Source organism: Fulmarus glacialis, unplaced genomic scaffold, assembly GCF_000690835.1.
Source record: "Fulmarus glacialis isolate BGI_N327 unplaced genomic scaffold, ASM69083v1 scaffold8006, whole genome shotgun sequence".
Classification (NCBI taxonomy): Eukaryota; Metazoa; Chordata; class Aves; order Procellariiformes; family Procellariidae; genus Fulmarus; species Fulmarus glacialis.
The window spans coordinates 70,082-93,106 of NW_009219986.1; the positions used below are offsets into that span (position 1 = coordinate 70,082).

The 23,025-nt window shown below is 43.2% G+C and overlaps 1 protein-coding gene across 1 annotated transcript in view; it reads right to left on the bottom strand.

The window, feature by feature from the left end:
* Positions 1 to 1,398: 1,398 nt before the first annotated feature.
* The window catches only part of CDH20 (cadherin 20, type 2), a gene marked incomplete at its 5' end in the record, with an annotated part of 25,569 nt that continues 3,942 nt past the window's right edge, over positions 1,399 to 23,025 (bottom strand). Inside the window, 6 exons of the mRNA XM_009580580.1 lie at positions 1,399 to 2,963; positions 4,448 to 4,699; positions 11,157 to 11,274; positions 13,139 to 13,260; positions 15,747 to 15,883; positions 19,404 to 19,657. Of these exons, the coding sequence (XP_009578875.1) occupies positions 2,464 to 2,963; positions 4,448 to 4,699; positions 11,157 to 11,274; positions 13,139 to 13,260; positions 15,747 to 15,883; positions 19,404 to 19,657 (1,383 nt within the window). The remainder of the gene's footprint in view (positions 2,964 to 4,447; positions 4,700 to 11,156; positions 11,275 to 13,138; positions 13,261 to 15,746; positions 15,884 to 19,403; positions 19,658 to 23,025) is intronic.

Below are 23,025 nucleotides of genomic sequence, written 5' to 3' on the forward strand. Positions count from 1 at the left end.
TGTATGGCAGCAAGGGATACTTGCCTTACACTTCCCAGGGAAGGCTTTCAACGCTGAATATATTGATGCAGTGGAAGATTGCCTAGAAAGGTTACTGAGCCTTAACAGTTGGGGGTTTTAAGAATAAACAGGCATCTGCTTAGAATATATAAAACTGATGATTAATTCAGACAGGGAAGTGGTGGAATAGATGTCCTCTCTATCTTCATTCCTGCCCTATGGTCTGTGATTCCTGTTGCATCAGGAGGTGAGGAAGCTCTCAGAAGTCTCGACACCAGTTTTGTGTGCTGTACACCACTTCCTTGATCATGGTGGTTGCAGTTCTTTGTCTAGTGTCATAAAATCAATACAATATGTGAGTGTAAGTGCTATGGGATGAGTAAAAGAATCATTACCACATAATTTTCAGTGCTCTTTCTGCAATGGTGTGCGGCAGGTTCAAGTGATAAGCAGAACCCACGGCGTATTATGTTTGTGAAGGCACAGATTCTCATCGCGTCAGATGAGCAAATGTTTGAGAAGTCACTAGAACTTTTTTTTTCTTGCTGGCTGCCTAGCTCTCCGGGGGTGCATGATTTTGTACGAGTCTGTGGAAACAAGGCTCCTGTCTTAAATTGGTACAGCCTAAGATTAGGCACAGTAGAGACAGCAGTATTTTGTGCACATCTGCAACAGAAACAGCACAGTATGCACACGGTAAAAGGGTGGTAACTGGGTGGTTATGTCTGCACATCTATTTTCTGGGCAATTTGAGATGGAGAGAGTCCTTAACTAGAAAGAAACCTGCAAATTTCATTGCAGACTGTTCTGCTTTCAGAAGAAAAAGCCACCTTCCATGAAACTTGTGTAGTGTAATTTCCCTGGCCCTTCCCATTTACACATGCAAACAAGATAACATCCAGGCTCAAAGTTTGATTGCAGAGTAAGAATGACCATAAATTGATATTGCATGTTACAGTCTGTCATGTCTCTGAAGGCATGAGATTCTGTCAGGGCTGTGTAACTGGTTTCCAAGCTTCTCAATGCCCAGCCATAACGTTTAAAAAAAATCAGCCAAGATTTTCTTTTGACTTCAGCATGGTTGGAATAGAAAAGTAACTAGTCCGGTGTGCTGCGCTTGGGCTGATTCACTGCTAAGGACAATGTCCAAGTGAACATCGATAAAAGAAGCAGGCAATCTGCTTGAACCTGCAAACTGAAGGCTTGTCTCCTTGACACGATGCTGATGAACCATTTTTTCCTGATGCTCAAGGCACATAAAGCCACAGATAAGCACTGTGTAAAATGCAAGTTATCTGCACAGATAACTTCTGTGTGCAAAGTAGTCAATAAATTGCAGTCAGACTTTCCCTTCTGTTTAACTTTTATTAAAAGAGGTGCTAAGGTACTGTACTGTATGCAGTACATCATATTTATTACCAAAATTAACAAATATACAAAACTTATACATGTAATTTTCTTACATCCATTTATTGGTCTATAATACTGCATTTGTTCAAGTAGGTTATCTACAGTATGTAAACATCCCTTGGATTGACCTCACACAGATTAGGAAAGCCCATCTAACCCATGTAGTTACCAAATATAGCTTTTTCTTTTTTTAAAATTTATTTGGCTTTCATTGGTAGAATCTAATCTTCACATTTGGCACATGGAAGAGACATCTACAGTGCAAAAGAGGCAGATTTTCTGGTTTTGTTCTGAGCAGTTTAGCAGAGTCATGGTTTTAAAGAGCCAAGAATAAATTTACACAAACTTGATAGATGGATTAGTGTTAACGCTCATAGATCAGCCATTAAACTAGAGCAGAAATCCAAAGCCTCTTCCCCAGCCCGCTCGGCCAGGTGGAAAAAAAACCTCAGCCTTGTTTCTAAAGGATTAAAAAAGGACTCTGTTAGCAACAGAGAGAGGAGGTTTAGTTTACAAAGAGCCCTCTGAGATTCCAGTTTCAATTTTCTGCTTTGTGGGAGGTTTTTTTTCCCTCTTGTTAGCAAGCAATTTTTTTTTCTTTCTAATGGGGGAAAAATAACCAGTGGGGAACCACTTTTCTATGCTGGCAATTTCTCAGTGAGTCGGAGATTATGGTTGGAGTTTACAGATCTTTGAACCCAGACGTATAGAGCTCAGTAAGCTGCCGTGTACCAGGAAGAGAGAGAAAGAGGGAGGGAGAGAGAAAGAGAGTAATGTCATTATATTCCAGTTGTGGAGCTTTCCAATTTTGCTGTAAAAAACAGGAAAATACTTTCTTCCTTCTGCTTCTCACTGTTTCAAAAACGTGACTTAATTTAACTGAGTAAAGCTGATCCAGAGAGACCTTCATTCGCACCCTTCTTCCCATTCTCATCCAAGCACCGTATTGCTATTTTTTTAGGAGGCCTCACCCATGTCCATGGAAGCATCTGATGAGAATGGACCTAACCGGACACTGTTTCGCATTGAAACCCCTCTGCCATTCCTCGTCCGTTACCACAGAGCCCCGCTGCTGTCCGTGGCACCGTACATCTCGGCCAGCTTTTTGAAGCGCGGCCCCCAGTCCGTCAGGTAGTCGTAGCTCTGGTCTGAGTCTGTCGTCACCGACTGTAGGGAGCTGAGCGACTCCGCCACCGAGCCGTTCCCTTCAAACATGTACGTCTGGAGGGAGTCGAAGGGAGGCGCCCACAGGTCCATGTCAGCTTCGTACAGCTTGGCGAGCACGTAGTTGTGGACGTTGTTGTCCATGACGCACGCCTGAGGCACGTATCGGGAGAGACTCTCTATTTCAGGGAGCATGTCCTGCCGGTTTTTCACCACCAGCTGGGCCTCCCGCGGGTTCCACATGGCGGCGATATCGAAGGCCTCCGTGTCCTCCTCCCCACCGCCCTCGTCGTCGTACCTGACGATGTTCTCGTGGATGTTCTCCTCCTCGTCGATGATGTACGGCTGCTTCCGCTGGCGCCGCATGGAGAGGATGAGGAGCACCAGCACTGCGGGAGGCAACCGAGACAGGGCCATCAGTGAGGGGGCAGATCTTGCAAGGGCTTCAGTCTCTCTGCTGCCCTGTTTTCCCCTCAGTGAGCCCAGCCAGTCCTTTGGATTTAAAAAGCTGTGGTGCTTGTGGGTGGACGGGTGCAGAAATCCCCTCCCCTAGTCAAAATTAGTAGCTTGATGTCCTGCTAATCTGTCCCTTTTCTCACCGTAATTCTTAACTCTCTGGTGACACTTAGGACATGTCTATCCAGCGGTGCTTGCCAATGCACTGTAGCAACACTTGAGCTACTTTTAAGCTAGCCAGATCTGGTATCAGTAACGGTTTATCTGCAGTGGCACACAGCTCCATAGAGATAATTTTCTCCTGCTGTGTAGCTTTTGCAGCCTGCTTTGGGGATGCCTCTTGGGCTGGGCGCTGCACATGACATAGATGGCTGGTGCCGAGGCACCATGGTGATACGTCTGCCTGCACGGCAAAATGCAGAGCTAGCCCCTTGGTCTGCTCCAAAGCATTTTTGTGTTTCTCTGCAAGGCACTGCCTTGGGCTGGGTAGAACTACTGTCAGTTGCTCTGCGCTAATGAGGTGCAGATTGCTGCTTAGCATGGGGAAAAGTGGTCATACAGGCACCAGAGGCCTTTACTATTGAAAATGTACCATCACCTGGTGATGGTATTTCCAGGGCTAGAACTCAGCAAAGGTTTTGGATGCTGAAATTTTGGACTGAGGTATCTAGGCTCCTTTGCAGGGCCAGAATTGAGGAACTTTTAAAGAATTTTTCCTATATTCTACTCCACTGCTCCTCAAACTGGTTACTTTGAAATTTCAGGGAATGTGTGTTTTGAACTAATATCTCATGACTCAAGAGAGTGAATGAGGGAACTGAAGTTCTTTTGATACCAATAGCTAACAGGGGACATAGAAGGCCTGGGCAAGGAAAGGATGAAAATTATTTGTGGAGACAGAACACATGCAAGATGCTCAGCCCCTTTATAGCAGCACAGGCACCATTTAAATGCAGTGTCTCAAGGAAAAATAATGGAGGTGGGGATACCTCCTGCCAAAAGACAAGAGTGGAACTGGGCTTACCGCTCTTGTTTCCTGTGAGAGCATATGATCAGAAACTGCTGAGGATGAGAAAGTAACTTGTCCCCAGCCACAGCTCTCAGTATTTCCTCCTGGCATACCCCTTCCAGGAAAGCAGGGCCATACCAGACACCCTAGCACTTTGGGGATCTGGCAGAAGTATTTGCAGGCCATATTTTTCCCCCATTCCTACACCCCAGGGTCTGAAGCCATATGCAGCTGACTACACCATCTGGTCATTGCTTTGGCCCTTTAAGTATGTGTGTGTCTACATATAATATATACATATACATAGACGTGTGTGGGTGTGTTTGTGTCCTTCACCTTCGGTAGATCAGCAACCTCGGGCCAGAACTGAAGAGTTTGTCCCCTCCCAAGAAGAAGCCAAGTGTTTACCTAGCAGGACAAAGATGCAGGCGAGGATCGCAATGAGTGCCCCTCTGCTCAGGCTGACGGGGAGGACGTAGGCCTCCGCGTTGCAGGACATCACCATGCCGTCATCATCGCAGCTGCACACGTGCACGGTCAGCGTACCCGTGCTGCTCAGCACGGGGCGGCCGTTGTCGCTAATCAGGATGGGGAGGTAAAAGATGTTCTGCTCATGTTGTCTGAAGCCAGAGCGCCTTGTCAAAATCCACGCTGTATTGTCTAGGTGTAGAAAATATATGGAGAGAAGAGCTTATATGCAGAGCAAATATATTCAGCAGAGAAGGAAGGTTAAAAAAAATCAGCCCTAGACCCACATCCATTTGTCTTCTCTCTTTTTTTCTTTGGTTTCTATCAGTTTGTCATTAATCAGCATTTTGCCTCTGCCTCCCCTATTCCTGTATCTTCTCAGGCCATAGCTCCAAACCTGCAAGGCATACACACCTTATGAGTTGCCTTTACCCCTTATGACACAAAGTGCCCCGAGCAAACTCACAGCCTTCAGATTTAGCTAAAAGAGCTTTCAGAAGGCAAGACAGAAACAAACAGTTGAAGGCAACTTGTAGTCCCCATTTGTTCATGCTCAGCAGCTTTTCTAGACCTTGCTCTTAAGCGCTGACACCATTTTGGAGATGCTAGTGTATAACCTTTGTGGACGTGTTAAGATTCTTTTTTTTTTTTTTTTTTTGATACATGGTATGGCCATCTGCTTCAGGCAACAAAGAGACAAAGGAAAAAAACAGCTTGCTATCCTAGAGCAGCAGCAAGTTGAAAATTTGCAACTAAATATTTTTCAGTGAAATACATGCAATTTCGTTGGCACTTTTGCCATTGGAAGAAGTGGGAATGCTTCATGTCATCATTGTCAGAATTATTCTGCTTTGATTTGGCCATTCTGCTTCATTTAGTCTGTGTTTTATAAGAACTTGAATCAAAATGAATCAAAATGATGCTGCTGAAACAAAATAGTAAAAGAGTGACCTAACAGCCAGTTGCTGTTGGTAATTTCAAGGGAAATTCCTACCTTTGGGGCTTTTTCCTCCACATTCAGCATGTTTTTTAAAATGTCGGAATTCCCAGTGGCATTTGAATTCCTGTCTACCCCCTCCCTCAAATTCCTCAGACTGTGCACCAAGTTTCCTAATGAGAAAGAAATTGGATTCAGGAATTCGTTCTTCTCAATTCTCATCTCAGGAATGACAAGGCAAAATCTTTGGAGATCAGTGATGATTTTGTCAGTGCTGACTTTCAAGCTTTTTGGCCTTGGAGACTTCTAGAAAGTGCAAGACTGAACGTCTCCAGCGTGATCTGGGCCACCAGGCAGTCTAAAGGGACCTGCAGGAAAATTGGCCCTGCAGAAAAATTGGCCCTTCTCACAAACATGTCTGCAAATCTTGGGCCAGCTAAGATAAATGGGGAACACAGGTACTTTTTGTCTTTGGCAGACCTACAAGCCCTGACCCCATGCAGTGATGCTGTGGGATTTTGGGGAGCTGAGCTTCATGCAGTTTCTTTTACTACTTAGTTTTGTTTCCTGTTCCCTTGGTTCAAAAGAGGTCACATCTGCATCTCCAGGTTGTTACCAATGTACATTTGCTGTGCTTGGAAAGGCAGGATGCCAATCAGCTGTTCCCAGGTGGATTGGCACAATGGAGCTGCTGCCTGGAAACGGCAAGAAACTCTCTGATCACAAATAGACTGTGAAAAAAACCAAAATATCACAAGGGATTGTTCCATTTCCTTATTAGTTCCCTGTCAATTCACTGCTAAAATTTAAATCTTGGGTGATTTTCTTCAGTGCAGAGACTCAGGTTGCATGCAGGTAAATCAGCTGTATTATCTGCTGTAGTCTGAACATCAGAAATGATTTGATGGCTTTTAGGAGTGAAATCAGGAGTGTTATATACAGCCAGCTATGGAGTATATCCAAACTCAAGCTAGACTTGCTAGACTTGCCTGCTAGATTTAAATTATACTCCAAGTTCCATACTTTGTGCTGCAAATCTTGTGGCATCAGACAGTACTGTCACACATAAGTATTGAGACATCAGGCTCCACAGTTCATTAGATTAGTTTGGATTTGTGACATGTTTTTAAAAGGAATCTCAGTTTTTTTAATTTCTTGCACGTCAATGACATTTCAAACTTTTACTCTCAAAGCGTAAAATTCTGAAGTGTGCATGCATGTCTGTATGTGAATATATAGTGAAATGGTAGTGTCTTGTTAAATCATGTGATCCTAAGAGCTGGAGCTTTGAGGAAAAACCACCAGGTGCAACATGAAATCCCCAAAGTTGCTTAAAACTGATTATGTGTCAGTGTCTACTGATTTCACCACCCTTTGATATGCCATGCAGCTCTGAATATGTGCAGCGGGTGTGGACAGACATGACGATTTTCAGGAATGTGTCCCAAAACCCAGCAGAGAGCAGCACCCTGCAGCTAGTACGGCTCCTGGGCAAGGGGTGTGCGGCGGATGGGAGCCCCTGCCTCCTGCACACCTCCCCTTCCTCTCTCCTGGGGCACATGCAAGTGCTCTCTCTCCCTCGGGCTGTTTATGTGCCCTCTAGTATGTGCTCCCAGCTATTAATACCACATCTTTTCAACACTGAGCCTGTTTTAGCATGAGAAAAAGCAGCCCAAAGGGCAGAAAATGGCAAAGTGCCTGGATTTATACTGTGTTAGTGGAAATGTGAGTCATCTTAACAGTGTAGTAATTTGGTTGCATTTCTCTTTCCTGGGTGAAAGACACACTCTCTTTAAACTGACTTATAATATAAGTAAGTCACAAATTCTACTCATGTGACAGCAAACCTTCATTTTATGTAAAATTGCTCTTTGTGAGGGAAGACGACTTCATTATTCTGAGCTGGTCATACTTTGCCTGTAAAAGAAGTCACAGGCAGTGAACCTGACTGAAGCTCTGCAAAATCTGCTAGTGAAAGATCTCAAGTGCTTTTAACCATAATTCCTTTTTCAGGCCAAAACCAAGTTTCTATAAGCAAATATTGAAATATATATATATGGTTTTTGTTTTTTTTTTTTGCTGTGATGTGCTGACCATATCATCCAGGTCTTAAATGTTCTTTGTGATAAAATACTGTGGGTGACTCTTGGAATTACATTTTGGCTCTTTAGTTTTGTTTTGCTTTGTACTAGGCAGGCATCCAAATCATCCCTAAAGAATCGCTCTACCTGTTACTCTGCAACTGCAATACGTTGGTGCCAAAGCTTGTTGTGTGACTCATTAAAAGCCAATGCGATTTGACGTGCTACTGCAGTGCGAAGGACATGCTGGAATGTGATGCAGCATGGCAGAAACCAGAATGCACAATTTTCTTCCAAATTTGATATCTGCTAAGCTCCAGCCATCAAGAGAAGAGGGCTTGTGAGGACATGAAAGCCCTGTCATATTAAAAAAAAAAAAAGCAAGCATGATAGGAATGCACAATATTTTTGCATCACAGCTTCCAACACAGCGTCTTTGGCTCACAGAGGGCTGGATGGTGGCACGTAGCTACAGCGCTGAGCAGAGATGCTGAAGATTGCAGCATGGCGGGTCCCGCGCCTGTGTGATCAGTAGGAGGTGAAAGCTGTACTTCCCGTGGGCATGCAGGGTGGTGTCTTCATGTGGTTGCGAGAACAAGCCATGGAGCATCTCCTTCCTGCAGTTTTCTGCCCCACTGGAAGTGATGTACCTCCCTGGAGAGGTCAGGGGAATTAACCGCTGTGTAGGTCCAAACCCTGAGATCAGAGCTAACCACCGCTTTTCTCACAAGAAAGGCTTGGTTTCTTTCTGCATGCATCTGTACAAGAACTGGGGATGATTAGCCCAGAACATCTGTTAGTTTTTAAAAACTAATTGTACTAATTATGAATAGTTAGGAACAACATAAAGAAATATTTCACCAGGAGTGGGAGAAAGAGCACAAGGAAGCAGGCATTACAGACACCATCGGCTTGAGGAAGCGGTCACATTTTTTCTTGGGGATTTTCAGCTCACTGCTTTTGTGCTCTGTCAAAGCGTGAGGTAGGCCACAGTTTTACGGAAAGAAGAAATAGCCAAAAATTTTCCTAGGACAAATTTAAACGCAATGGGGAGGACTACTGCCAAGGCTTCCAATGACAGGCCCGGCGGTGGTATGACATTGATGCCTGCACCCATTAAAATGGCTACTCTCTTCATCAGTTCCTGGTACTCAAAGATGGAGGGCAGCAGTTAAGGGTCCACAGAAGATCAGCTCAGAGGTTAATTTGGAAATACAGTAAGCTTATTTTGTTGTTCATCCCATTCTTACAGCAAGCCTCTTTTGCCAACTTTTTCCCAGCATAATCTCACCTGGATTTAGAAGCGGGGGAAGATGTATTGCCAATGCCCTACATCAGTAACTGAAGAGATGGGAGACCCCAGCTCAACTCCCTGCTTCATAACATATATCCTATACAGCCTTGGGAAGTCATTTAGGCCCAGATCTTTGCAGATACTTACATGTTTATCTCCCACTGATTTTACTGCACTCAAAGGAAACCAGGAGTGTAAGTAGCTCAATTTCTCCTTGACCTGGATCCCCATCTATAAAGTGGAGAACAATAGGATTTCTCTGTCTGCCAGAGACATATAGAGAATGAATAGACTGAAGAAGTTCTCGGAGACTAAAATGACAAGGGCCAAAGAAATATGTAAAACAGCTCATCAGAATGCAAACTGTGATGTATCTGTTGCTTGGTATAAATCAAGGTTTTAACTGTTGCCAGGAAGGCTGCATGTCTTGCAGTTTCTCTTACTGCTATATTGGACAAGCGAGTAATCTGCACAATTGCTAATCTTAATAACGCCTTCCCACAGCCTGGGAAGCGTTGCTGTCTCGTGTTTAGGTGCACAGGTTGTGACTAGCAACCTAGTGTTGTGTGTTCTGTTTCTTGTCTTGCCACCCTGTGACACAGAGTATAGCTACCCCCTCTGTGACCAAGTCATATAATTTATATAGTCCTTAGTGGTCCCTAGATGAAAATATAAATATAAATTATTGTTACTGAAATGACTACTGCACTCCAAATTGCTGAGGCAGTAAATTAATTCTTAATGTGTATATTTCAAATAGTCAGTGGTTTGATACTTAACATTTTTATTTCAAATTTGTAACCAATAGTACCCAAAGCTTCTTGTGATATATATCTCTGGAAAATTGGTATTTTACAGAGAATGGGAGGCACAGCTACTCAGTCACTGCTGTCACTATAAATTATAGCAAGTATGGCCTTAGACAGAAAAAGTGCATCTGATGCTGGGAATTTTGTGAGTTTCTTTTTTTAGAACAATGCCTTGAGGATGAAATGAACCTAGTTTGCTAGATGTTTTAGCAATAGTTGTGTTTTATTTGTTCACTTATTTTGGCAGTATATATTCAAAAATAAAAAAGGGGGAGACAATGGGAGAGAGAAGGGGGTAAAAATTCAAGAAATTATGTGCGGAGGCTTCAGGGACACTATAGAAAAAAATTGCTTTTGGGATGAAAAAGCATTAGCATGCTGTGGAGGAGGGCTCCAGACTCTGCAAGTAGCATGTTTTAAGACATGTTTGGTTAGTGAAGGCAGGGGTTTCTTTATTAGCCTCTACGTTGCTCTTTCATATGCCTGCAGAGGCACAGATAGGGGCTTATGGAAGTAAGTGTGGCAAGTAGGCATGTGTGGGAGCAGGGGCAGGCACTCTGCTTGGAGACTGGCCATGGACGCTGCAGGTGGCCAGTCTTTCTCCCCATTTATTTTGGAATTGCTTGCTGATTTGTGGTGCTTTGCACACTGAACTCCTACTGAAATCCAGCCCCTTCCCACTGACTTTCAAAGCTCTGCACTGGGTCACTCAAGGTCGTCCCTCTTTCCCGGTGAAGGCTGGTGTGGACCTGACCTCAGCACCGTTGTCTGGCCACGGAGATCCTCTATCAGCAGCAGTAATGCGAAGGCCTGCCACGGCAGGTCTTTCCTGCAGGCTCCAAAACCACCAAAGCTTCCTCAAAAGAGGCAAATTCCACTGGTTAGGATACTCAAATGCCAGCGCTTTGCCATGAGTCTTCCCACTGGTGTTTCAGTTTCTACTTAGCGTCTTACACAGACTTTTAACTGTATGCCAAGTTACCCCCCACAAGGCTCTGTATCTCCTCCCTGTCTCCCTCCCTTTCCTAGGGAAATGAGGATGTGCAAAGAGGAAGAAAAAAAGCGCTTGGGGGAAAAGACTGGAACAGTACAAGAACCTTCCCTTTCTGTGCCTGGGAGAAAACATGAAGAGTACAAAAAAAGAGCAATGTAATTCCCTTCAGATTTGTCTCCTAGTTCCAGTTGCTATCCTACCTTTAAGCATCTCCTTTTGAATGAATGCAGTTTCCACTCCGGTAATCCTGCCTGCAGCCTGACCACAGGACCTGAATTTGCACAAAACACTGGCACATTTCCTTGAAGAAGAAAAAGGGGCCTATTGCTAGAGAATATTTATAGAGAAGAAAATATCATATAACCTTCAAGTGTATTAAGTAATATGTCATTTTATCACTGCCTTTAAGGAGCAGGTGTCACTTGGTATTATTTGAAATGGCAGTCTTGTCACACACTGTAAGTCACAGCCTCTCAAATCCAACTCAGGCATTAGAAATTAGAGTAGCTAACTGTCTGTGTCCACTCTGATTACCTTGATTGTCCCTTAGAGTAAAGTTGGGGTTGTTGGCTGCCTCCGGAGCCAGGCTGTAGTAGAAGTGCTGACCCTCCTGTGGGTCATCCCTGTCAATAGCGCTCACTGTCTGGATCAGCTACAGAATACGAGAACAAAACAGAAACGGGTGAGAAGCAAAATATATATAATACAAATAAACAAACAGATAACATATATATTTTACATATATAAATGTAAGCAACTGGAGCATTTGAATAAAACTGTCTTGCAGAGGTACGATAGATAAATCAAGAAGAGACTCAAAACCTTGCAGGCTTCATTTATTTTGCTATGATCATGCAAATCACTTTTAAACAAAGGAGGAGATAGTCAGTTTGCTTCAAATAACAGACACTTTTCTCTCATGCATCCCTATCTTCTGTTGCATGTTTCTTTTTTCTTTTGAGGGCTCAGGATGTTCAGAAGATTCATTGTGCATTAGAGAGCTTGTAAAGAAAGCCCATACTTATTTTCAGCTTCATTTTGCAGGTGGGAAAGGTTGATTATTTTATCACTCTTTTAATTTTAAATCAATTAATTTCTTCCCAAGATGTCAGTGGAAAAGAAAGAGAGAAAAGGCAACCATGCAGACACTCCGCATATGCAATAAATAACACCATGGAAAGAAACTAAGACAATGCTAAATCCAGAGATTTGTCACCTCACCTATAGAGGCTTAGTAAAGTAGGTCTAACAGCTTGAAGCACAGTGAGCTATAGCTCCGTCTGAATAAACATTCTGACATCTTTTTAGACAAGGAATAAACCACCTGGATTTTTGCATTCAAAAGTTATTTTTGGATTCAAAGGCAAATGACAGACCCATAAAATCTTATTCACCACTTTATTCTGATTTCAGAATTTTTCAAAATGTGGCAACAGAAATTGGCTTTCTCCACTGAAGGAAGTAGTCCAAATTAGCGTGCATTTCTCGGAAAGCTTATTATTTAGGACACTCACCCTTCAAAACCAGGCAAAAGGCTAGGCAATGATTTCTATTCCCTATATTATTAAGGACCTCTGTAAATTAGTGAGATGAAATTATCCTGTATATGATAGTTGTGAGGACAGTTATCCCAGCAATGAGTAGCTATTTCATTCTGCTTCACAGCAAGCTGGGAGAAGCTTCAGCAAACACACAGTGATATTATTAGCATAATTTTTCCTTCACAAATGATGAGTGGTGCATCTATGTGTTTAAACTATGCTAGTCAGCTTTGCAATAGGAGACACAAGTCCCCACTGTGGACCCAGGGTGGTGAAGCACCAGGTCGCCTCCCCACAAGCGATCAGCAGTAGAGCTTGCACCAGCTCCATCTGTGACACAGGCAGACCTTGTTTAAGGGCTTTGATGGGGTTTTGGAAGGGAGAGGAGCAAAGAGGCTTCGCTGCTTGCTTGGAGATGCTGGTTTACAGTGTGCGGGACGGGAAGTTCCTGTGTTGTCTATGACTCTCTGTCATCTCCAGTTCACAGCAGAACAGATTCAGTTTGGCACCCCTTTGAAGCTGATGTAGTACATTATGTCCAGGTCCCGTAAGTCCAGGGGTGCTTAAGGCTCTTATAAATGGGGTCTTTTAACAGTAAGACTTGTTTGTCACACGTGGGCTGGGCTGACTCCATGGCACTTCTCGTAACACTTCTCCTCTCTTTGTTGCTGCTACAGGACACACCAGGTGTTTGCCTGCTGGCACCTGCCCAAGGGAAGGCTTTATTTCATCCATGAAGTGTATTGCGCAGTGAGCCTGGAAACTACTGCGGGAGAAAAAGAGGTGCTATATGCAATGCTAATCCCGGTGCGATGTGCTTGCCTTTAGAAAGCAGCACAGACAGCTGCTGACCAGAGTTCAGATAAAACGTGTGGTTAGCTGAGCCCTCTTTCCAATGCTTACCCTTTCCGGCACGCTGTCTCCGAGTAGGACAGCATCCCCTCCCCAATCCCTGGCGTTATTAGCATTTCTCACCTGCCCCGCTTTGGCGTTTTCACAAACAAAAGCTTCATAAAATCTTGCAAACTCCGGCGCGTTGTCATTCACATCCAGGACTTTCACCGTCACGGAGACGCTGCCCACCTGCGAGGGGTTGTCTGGAAGGAGGAGGCACAACGTAAAGAAAGGCAATACGTGGGAAGGGAAAGGGGCTGCTCCTCACTCTGCTCAAGAGGTAAAGCAGCTGTTTTACTACTGACTCGCATTAAATGACATTTTCCCATCAGGAACTGCCGTCGCTTGCGAGTTGTGTGACTTGGAGTGAAGTTGGAAATACTGCTCTCTGTCTATCCTGGCTTCCCATCTAATCACATTTTTTTCAAACAAATTCTGCATAAACACTTCAACCTGGTTCAGTCCAATGGAACTGTTTCTATAACAAAAATTTTAGACAATGCCCCATATTTGTTTTTATTGCCCTTTGACTGGGCAATACTGTTTGTTGAGCCTCGGTACTGGTGGCACGAATTAGGAAGGGATTCTTTTAAGGATAGGCTTATTATTTAGAGCTTGTTGAAAATGGTAATTCTGCAGTTCAGATATGTTTTTGCTCAGAATTTTTGTTCCTTGAACTCAAAAATAGTGTCAAGTCTTTGATACTTTGTACAGGGGGTTTTAAAATGTAATAACACATGAAATTGTACAGAAAAGCTTTCACTGAAGCTTAAAATTGCAATGAAAATTTTACATTCTGCATGACATCATTTGTGATATTTCTGTCCCACTGGTTCATTAGCGTTCTTCGCCAGTAAATCCAGACATCATTTCACATATCTTCACAACTTCCAAACTAAGTGGCCACAGAATAATTTTTTTTTCCTTACTGTTTTTCTGCCCCAAAACATCTTTTTTCCCTTATTTAATGATAAAATGAAACTCTAAGTAGAAAGGAAAAAAAAAAAAGAAATTCATTATTAAGAGGTGCAAAAATCCAGAAAATTCTTAAAAATCAGTATTCTCATCTTCTTTTTAGCCATACCACTTCACGCATTTACCTTCAAATATATCTCCCTTTATAGCAAGAAATGATATGTTCATATAAACAATAGAGAATTTTCTTACACTCTGGAATTTTCTTAAATGTTCAATGTACTGTATCCATAACATGTGTCACATTATATCATTGAGATAATACTTTTAAACTATATTGCTTTTCCCTAATTTAATCCTTCAGCTTCCCACATATCCATACATAACTTACTAACACACCCGTCATTGTGGCAGATGAATGTCTGCATTTACACTCTTAGTAATATTGATCTAACTTTTAAAACAAGGATCTTTATTCCAGAGTGCAGAACTACGACATTTTTGAAACTGTTCACTAAATTAAAATATTGTGCTGCACACGTTCAGAGCAAAACTGAGAGGGTTGATGGAGGATGAGTCAAAGGAAGACATGCCTTCATATTGCTCTCGCCCTCGAGTGCTGCTACAGGGGCAGCTTTTACTCGTGTGTGTATGTGGATTTACATGGAATTGCAATGGCCATTGGGGGCTGAAAATAAAACTAGCATCAAAATAGATGGGGTGAGATCCTATCATGTCACCAACCCCTCTCACTACTTAAAAAGGGGACAGGAAGGCATCGTGTGCTGGAACAGCCTACACATTTGTGGCAGAGTCACCCTGACTCTTGTGAAATATTCCTTCTGCTAACTTCAAGTTGGCAAGCTTCTCAAAACTTTTTTTCCTCTCAAACAGCCCCATATCTCTGGTACAGCCTGGATGTGCAGGAAGCTCTCTCAGACACGAGGAATGGCTCAGCTATTGGCAGCAAGCTTTTGAAAAGCTGCTGCCCCTCAGCAGATGAACTGAGATCCTGAGCAAAAGCTATGTGGACCGAAGATACTTCAGGTGAAGACCGGGTGAACCTTTTACTTTATTGCTTATATATCCCAAGCTTCTTTATGAAGCTCACATCTGTTAGTATTTCAAATTCAGCTAAATTTTTCATACTGACACTATGCAATGATCAGCATCTCCTTGTTCTCATAGCCTTGGTAAATGCCTGGCATGGATGAATCCTGAGCTGCGTTTTAGCTCATTGTAAATACAAAAGCATAACGAGTTCCGCATACTAGAAGATCCCAAAGCACCGTGGCCCAAATTATTTATGCAGCAAGCAGATGGTGATGACATTTACTTGCTGCTGAAAAAGCAGTGTAGGATCATTGCTGCCTACCAGTCCCTGCACCAGGCAATCCTCCCAGGTAGGACTGGCAGCTCTGGCAGCTGTGCAGCCTTCGCAGCATCTGCTTTAGCTGCCTAGCCCTTCCGGAGAGATAGAGCTCTTGCAGAAACACATCAGGAAGAGTTTTAAATAAATCCGTGGAATACTGATGAATTGAAAAAGCAGCACTCTGCATTTAATTGCCAGCCTCTACTCCTCCCACCACCCTGTGAAAAGGAGCATAAAAAATAAATAAAATGCAGTATTCGCTTGTTGATGTCAGAAGAGTAATTCAGTTAATACGGCTTCCCACTCAGTGCATAAGAACATGTGAATTGCTGAATTCAGGTCTCTCAGCCTGCTTTGTCTATTGTATCTCTTTAATCTATGTACAGCCTGCATTCTCCTTACTCAGCTCCACGGCCAGCACAGTGATGTTGTGCCAAGAAACGTCCTCCCGGTCAAGAGGTCTTGCAGTCATCAGTGCTCCTGATGTAATGTCGACGTAAAAGAACCGCCCCGGATCACTGCTCCTGTCAATCGAGTATCTGCAAGAGTACATATTAAAAATATTATGCAACCCTTGTGAAAACTGTGTGTTATAGCCAGCGAAGTACCCCAACAATGGGAATACTGTCATACACAGCAGATCCACATTCTTCCACAACCTAGTTATGTGCTCCATTAACTTGTATAGGTACAGAGTGTATAGGTACAGTGTATAGGTACAGAGTGTATAGGTACAGTGCTCGAAAAACTAGGAGTTCATGTGGCTAATGACATTTAACGGTGAATGCTACTTGGATGGAGCTGGAAGACAGGAAGATTTAGAGGAAGAAGCCTCAAAGCAAGGCACAGCTCAGCACAGGAACATCTGCTTTACAGAGAAAAATCTGTCAGTGAGGAGTGTGATTTCTTTTTCTAAGCAAAATAATTATGTCCTTTCCTTGGGCACAATTCAGACAGGATGAAAATGACTTTACATCAGCTCATTCTCTGGGCACTTAGGATGACGAGGAGGAACCATTCCTTTCCTTGTGCTTTTGTATTCTCTCCTTTTTCAGGGGAATAAAACTCCACATGCATCCTGGGCCATCCTACTGATTGAGCCATGTCAATGCAAGGGGGATGATGACTAGCTTTCTCATATCATCTAGCCAGAAAAACAGCTCCCTCTGTGAGGTTGATTCATCATAATTACTGAACCTGCCTGGCCAATATGTCAGTTTAATGCTGGGAACAAGCTTCTCACACCCGTGAGCAGCGGAGCGTGGTGGTACCTGCAGGCCAGAAAACTCGGGCAGGGAGGCAGCTGATTGACAGCTGTCACTGCTGTACTCGGTCAGAGGGACCGTTTTGCAGGGTGTGTGAAATACTCAATACCCTTCGTATGCATCACCTTGCTCTAACAGCAGTTTGCACGAGTTGCCTTCCCAGCTAGCTATTTTAGCGTGGTAAGAGATCCTTTGGCAAAAGCCACACATGTGCCTAGGTAAATGCCACAGCCTAGAACAGAGCCCAGACTTATTCTCATTTTTGTTGGTTCTTTTTTCAAAGTTGATGGGAATTGAAAGCATTAGTCATAATGGATGCTGAATGGGGCTCGTTCTTCTGAATTTTCTCCTTTCAGCACAAATGCATTCACTGGAACAAGCATGCCAGCCTGATCTTTATATAGGCACTTACTAAACTGGGATATAAAATACTATTGAGCTATGTTGTTGGGAAATTCTTTTACACTTTTTTTCAGCAAAATCAAAGAGGGTGGGGTGGCAGGTTTGCTTCCCTTTCCTTCCCAGTCCTTCCCATCTCTTCTTAAATAAAGAGATTTCTGAGGCATTTGATTTATTTAGAAAATAAATACGAGTGTTGCTATAATTTGCTATAATAATTATTCTTTTATGAGGGCTATAAAAAGAATTTCTGACAGTTTAAGGCCAACGAGTATCTGAAATTGAATATGGCCTTGTGATTAGTGGTGCGGTATTAATCACCGGTGTCAAGAGGCACAGGTGGAGTCTTTGTCTGGATTCTCCACATAAGTTCTCCTGTTAATAATACCTGCTCCTTCACACTCATTTCCACTGTACTCTCTAGATAATCTTCCTGAATTGCTTAACAACAATCATGGCATATTTCCAGCAATCAGAATTTCACAGTGGGGGAGTCCAGGTACCGGATGCTGGGAAAATGAGGATTTGAGAGTTCCCCTGTGTTTAGTGAGCCGTTCCGAAATGTGTCCTGGCTTTTCTATATTTGAAAAAATGGCAAAAGGAGGGGTCAGATCCCAGTTTTAATTTCAGTTGGATTTCATCTTGTGTAACAAAATATGCATCTGGGATTTTGTTTTTCTTATCTTGCCTTGCCCTGTGCAAAGTGCATTGCCAGACTGATACTGCACAGAGCTGGCATGGATGGAGGATACCACATAAGAGGCAAGGAGAACCAATCCTTAACATTTGCATTTCAGATAGTATTTCAAATGTTTTTTTTTTTTTTTCCTTTTTTCTCTACCCCAATCATTTACGTTTGTACGTACAAGGTGTTCGGGAGGAAGGAGGGAAGGAAGGAGGAAAGAAAGGAAAGTAGGAAGGGAGGAAGATGGGAAGAAAAAGAGGAAGAAAGTTGGGAAGGAACAGTTACAAAAGAGTCTGTGCATATTTGCAATTTTTTTTTTTTTTTTTTAATATATCTTTGGTGATGCATTCTGTGCTTTATAGAGTTCTGTTTCATCAAGGGTAGTCACTGGAAAGCTCTAAAGAAAACTAAGAAAAACCTCAATAAAAATAACAATGAACACTTCTACCCTCTGATAGTCCACAGAATTATTCTTATACTGTTTTAAGCAGATTAGCACAAAGCTGTTTGCACTGCAGTGTTTGGATAATGCTAAACAGTAATCAGCAAAATAGGATGCGAGTGGAAAAAAGTTTAGGGTAATGAAATTGTGATGCAGACAGTATAATACTTAGTTTTATTGAAGAATTTGAGACAATGTCATGAAAAGTATGATAACCTTATAATGTAGGTAGAAGAGATAGGTATATTAAGGTAGCAGAGATGAAAAAAATAATTAGAGCAGCAACACAGAAAGCAATATCATTAAGAGAACAGGCTTTGTGTCTGCTCAGATCTCCCAGCTGAAGCCCACAGAGCTGCTCATATAGATTTCACTTTCTTCAAAAACTCCAAATACTCAGTGTGTCGACTCCTTCCTGCATTTCTGAACGCAGACAATTCAGAAGCTGGACTGACACAAGGTTAGGCAAACAGCAGCCCAACACCTAAAGCATTTCTCAGATGAGAGAAGCAGCCGACCTGCTGGGATTATTAACTTGCAGTCACCCGGAGCTTCTGCAGGTTGTGAAAATTAGTATGTGGGCTGGCCTCGGGGAAAAAGTGTCTTCTCTGATAAACTGGGCTGACTTGGCAGCCCCTATGGAAGAGTGCTGTGATCACACAAATCTGCTCCTTTGGCTCCTTGCTGAGTTGCAGCTACGAAGCTCCCATGGCTGTAAATACATCTTTACCTTTCTTAGCTCCTTATGGGAATATCTAGCTCTGCAGCTTTGACCAGACACTGTATAATTTAGTGGTTCATGAATATTTATTAGTATGTATTCAATCTACTCCAAAAGTATTTGAGCTGTTGACAAAGGCAGGCTTTGAAACAGAAGGGGGAGAAAGGAGAAGCGAGTTGTTACTCTTACGATAAGCCATACCTTCCCCTCGATATGGCAGCAGATTCTCAGCGATGCTGTCAGGTTTTGTGCCAGCAAAGGCACGAGAGTCTGGGGTTTGTTTTTAATGTATGCTCTCAGGACATGCCTGACCAGTTCATTGCAATGCCAGATGCAGACATTCTCCATACCACAGAAAAGGAAAGGGTGAGCTCCTGCATTGCTTTGACAGTCGTAGCACAGCCCCTCAGTGTGTGAGAGTTTGACAACTACTACTGGCTAAAAAGAGAGAGTCCCTCCCACCAGTGCTTTTTCAGCCCCATCACCGCCCCACCAACTGGACCTACCGGGGAGCGCTCCTGGGGGAACACGCAAAGACAGGACAGACCTGATGGAGTTGTTGGTCACATCCGGGTCCTTGGCAGAAATGATCTGTATGGTGGTTCCAATCTCCACATCCTCGGGCACTTCCACAAAGTAGAAGCTGGGCTCGAACACAGGAGGTTCATCCACATCCTCCACGCTGATGTGGACGGTGGTGGTGTCTCGGAAGGGACCCAGATTCAGGAACCGCATTTCCAAGTGGGGGTTGGCACCCTCTACTTTCAAGGTGTAGCTTTTCTTGCTCTCAAAACTTAAAGGCTGAGGAGAAAAAGTATATCTAGCATTAGGCACACTGAGCCATATGATCTAGCCCATAGAATTCTAATTTGCAGCAGTAAAAGATGCCCTCTAATATAAACTGATGCTTCTTTTTTTAAAAGAAATCTTTACTGTGATTTTTAATCATAAGAGTAACAAAGATAAATATTTGCAGATGGAGACAAAGCATCAAGTGACAGTATTATTAGGAATGACACTGTCTACATGTTTTTTTTTTATTTGACAGTTGAACTGAAAAAGCTAGGACAGATATTTGCAGATCATTTCTGAATACATATTCTTTCATTCTTCTTGCTGCAATGAAAATAAAAGCGGCTGCATCACCATTGTGTTGTGATTCACACAGTGTGTTTCATTCCACTGAAAAAAGGCAGAAAACAGACAGTGTGGGAGCACCTGAAAATAAGGTAAAGATACGAAGAGTCAGTTCCTCAAAAATGGGTCCTGGTGGCAGTGAAGAGGATGCTCACACATGAGGTGGAGGTCCCAGCTAGGATCTGTGGTGTATGATTGCACAGACCCTCACATATACATGCACAGAATCCTTTATTGTTACAATACTGGAGAAAATATCCTTTACCATATCAGGGCAGTCCCTCTGTCTGTCTCCCTTATATATTAAGAAAGAACAGTCTCTCTTCCTTCCAGCAACGATCCACATGACTGCTCACAATTCCCTTCAGCTGTTTCAGCTCTTGAATCAGCTGGTGCTCATTAGGCCACCTCTTCTACTTTATTCAATTCTTCTTTAGTTTCCACAACTGCCACCTCAGGGTGACTGCAAGCAGCATCCCTAGCTGAGAGCTTTTCCATTTTGATGTTTACAGTTTCCTTACAGAGGAGACAACTAAGCCAGGTGTTCAGGTCTTATCTCTGTGCGTCTGCTAGTTCTCAGCGCACAGGCCGAAGTCCTATCTTATCTTGGCCGAAACTCCCGACTCCACAATTCTTCTCCACACTTCTCCACAAGGATCCTCTTTTCTCCCTGGTGAGATCAGACTCTTGTCTCCAGAGCGCTTGTCTGCCAAGCTGCTAAAGGGCTCCAGTGGGAGCAGGGGACACGGCCAGCCTCTCTTGTGGGATCCTGCTCCAGTCTGTATCAGTAATCCATCCTTTCTAGAAGTGGGGTTTTTCACCTCCTCAGTAAGCGTCCTAAACATAGGTTCACAGGCCAAGTGTGCTGAGTGCTGGGATTTGAATCTCCTCCCTGCCTAGAGAATAGTTTAATTTCGAAGCACTATGAGCTACCCTGACCTCTTCCTGCGGGACCCCTTCCACTTTGTATTAAATACTCAAGTATTATTTGAAACAGGAGTGGCAATGTCTCTTTTTTTTCCTTTTCTTTCCTGGGATAATGAATAAAGGGCAGGCAGCTTCTTCTGTTAGTCATTTCATGAATTTGATTTCCTTTCTAGGTAAAACTACTTATTTGGTGAACATGGCTGTAGAAATAATTTATGCTGGTGCTAAGCTTTTCAATAAATAATTTTTTCATCTCCCTTCCCCCTTCTTTTCACAGATCTGAAGAAAATAGGGCCTTTCCAAAACCTCCTTAGACCTAAATGGAGAATTCCATATTTAATGTGCCATTTACCAGTCTCGATAAGAGATGACTAAAAGCATCCGACAATGACAGCATGGAAGGATCATTCCAAAACATACAAAAAAATTTTACCAGATGAAGTACACCTTACAGAGGACACAGTCATACTTCCCAAGATGCAGTTAGAAGTTACAAGCAATCCCGCCGTGGTTAAATGGTCACAACCCTTGTAACATGTGGGGAATTTTAATGCTGAAAACCAGCACAACTGGATCCCTTTAGCTGGCACAGATCCTGAGCAAGACAAACCAGGAAAGAAATGTCCCTCAATTCTCAGGGTCGCCCAGTGGGACATACCCCTTTTTGTTACATGAATGGCTTTCAAAACGCGTGGCTTTATTCGTGCATAGGGATTTGAGCATCATGTGTGGAACTACCACGCACAGCCTCAGTTCATTCAGACTCCAGTAAGATCACTGCTGTTCCCACCCAATAGCTTTGTTTTTCCTATTCAGCTCTTTCTTTTTGAAGACCTACCACCAGACTGGGGCATGGACATGGGTGGGAACACAGAGGAGCAGGATGCCAAAGCAACCGGAAGACCAAGGTAGAAAGATCATTACTGTAGCAGTGAAGTCCTCCTTGGCCAGTCATAACCCAACGCTTTTCTGCCCTGCTCAATAGTGCAGCTGGGAAATTCTGCAGCCATGAGATGTGTATTAGTTTAAGCAAGATCAGCAGAAGTTTCACATGCTCAGGCATGGCAGGTGTATATATTATAGGCCCCAAAACACACCCGGAATTCAGTGGGGGCTTCAGTACTTGCCTGCTGCCACAACAGCTTCTGTCTTCAGAAGTGGGAACGTTGCAGTGACATACAAAAGCTCACGCTTTCATAGCAAAATTACCAGTATGGAGGTCTTGCATAGGAATGCCTGATGAAAGACTGGAGTTCTTGAAATTATAAAAACGAGAGCTCGCTCAGCATTTAGTACATGGGGGTTAAGGAATGAAGACTGGAATGGGAACTGTTTTTTTTGTGCTGGGGGAGATGATGGCCCAGTATTACCGGAGATGCTGTCCAGCGATACAGTAAGAACTGTGCAACCTGTAGCAGCAGGTACAGACGATCTGAAACTTGCTCCTGCTGTCCTTAGTTCCACCTGGTAAATCAGTGACTACTGCAGGCATAGCACTTGTCAGCAAGGATTTACCTAGGTCTACAAACATATTACCCATTACTGCAGAGTCATTAAGTTGCATATTTATGCATTGTAAAAATAGCGATAAAATACATTCACATGACCAAGCAACACTTATTGTCCATCTGGCAAGGAATGTGCAATGCAGAGCTGCCTAGAAATATACTAAGAAAGAGGCCATTACATTTCATGGTTTCTCATGTGAAGAAAACTGCATGAGTAACATTGCATGTACACTAAAAACCTAAGTTATAAAAAGAGCAGTTAAATCACGGAAACACTTAATAGCTATAAAACCCAACTACATTAGGAAAAGACATAATCACCTAGAATGATCAAGTTAGAAAAATGAGAAAAATTAAACGATTGTGCTAGGCCATCACATTTTTGATGCTCCCGCATGCAGACCCCCTTAGTTTGCTTTGGACTCCTTCATCGTGAGCCGTGGCTTTCCCTCCTGATCTTCTCACGTGCCAATGCCTCAACACGCTGCCCCCCTCATCAGCTTTGTCTTTTCTGGGTGCCTTCAAACCTCTTTCCAACCCTGGTCCCATGGGGAGGGCAAGCAGGCTGCCTTCTCCCACGAACCGAGCCTGCTGCAA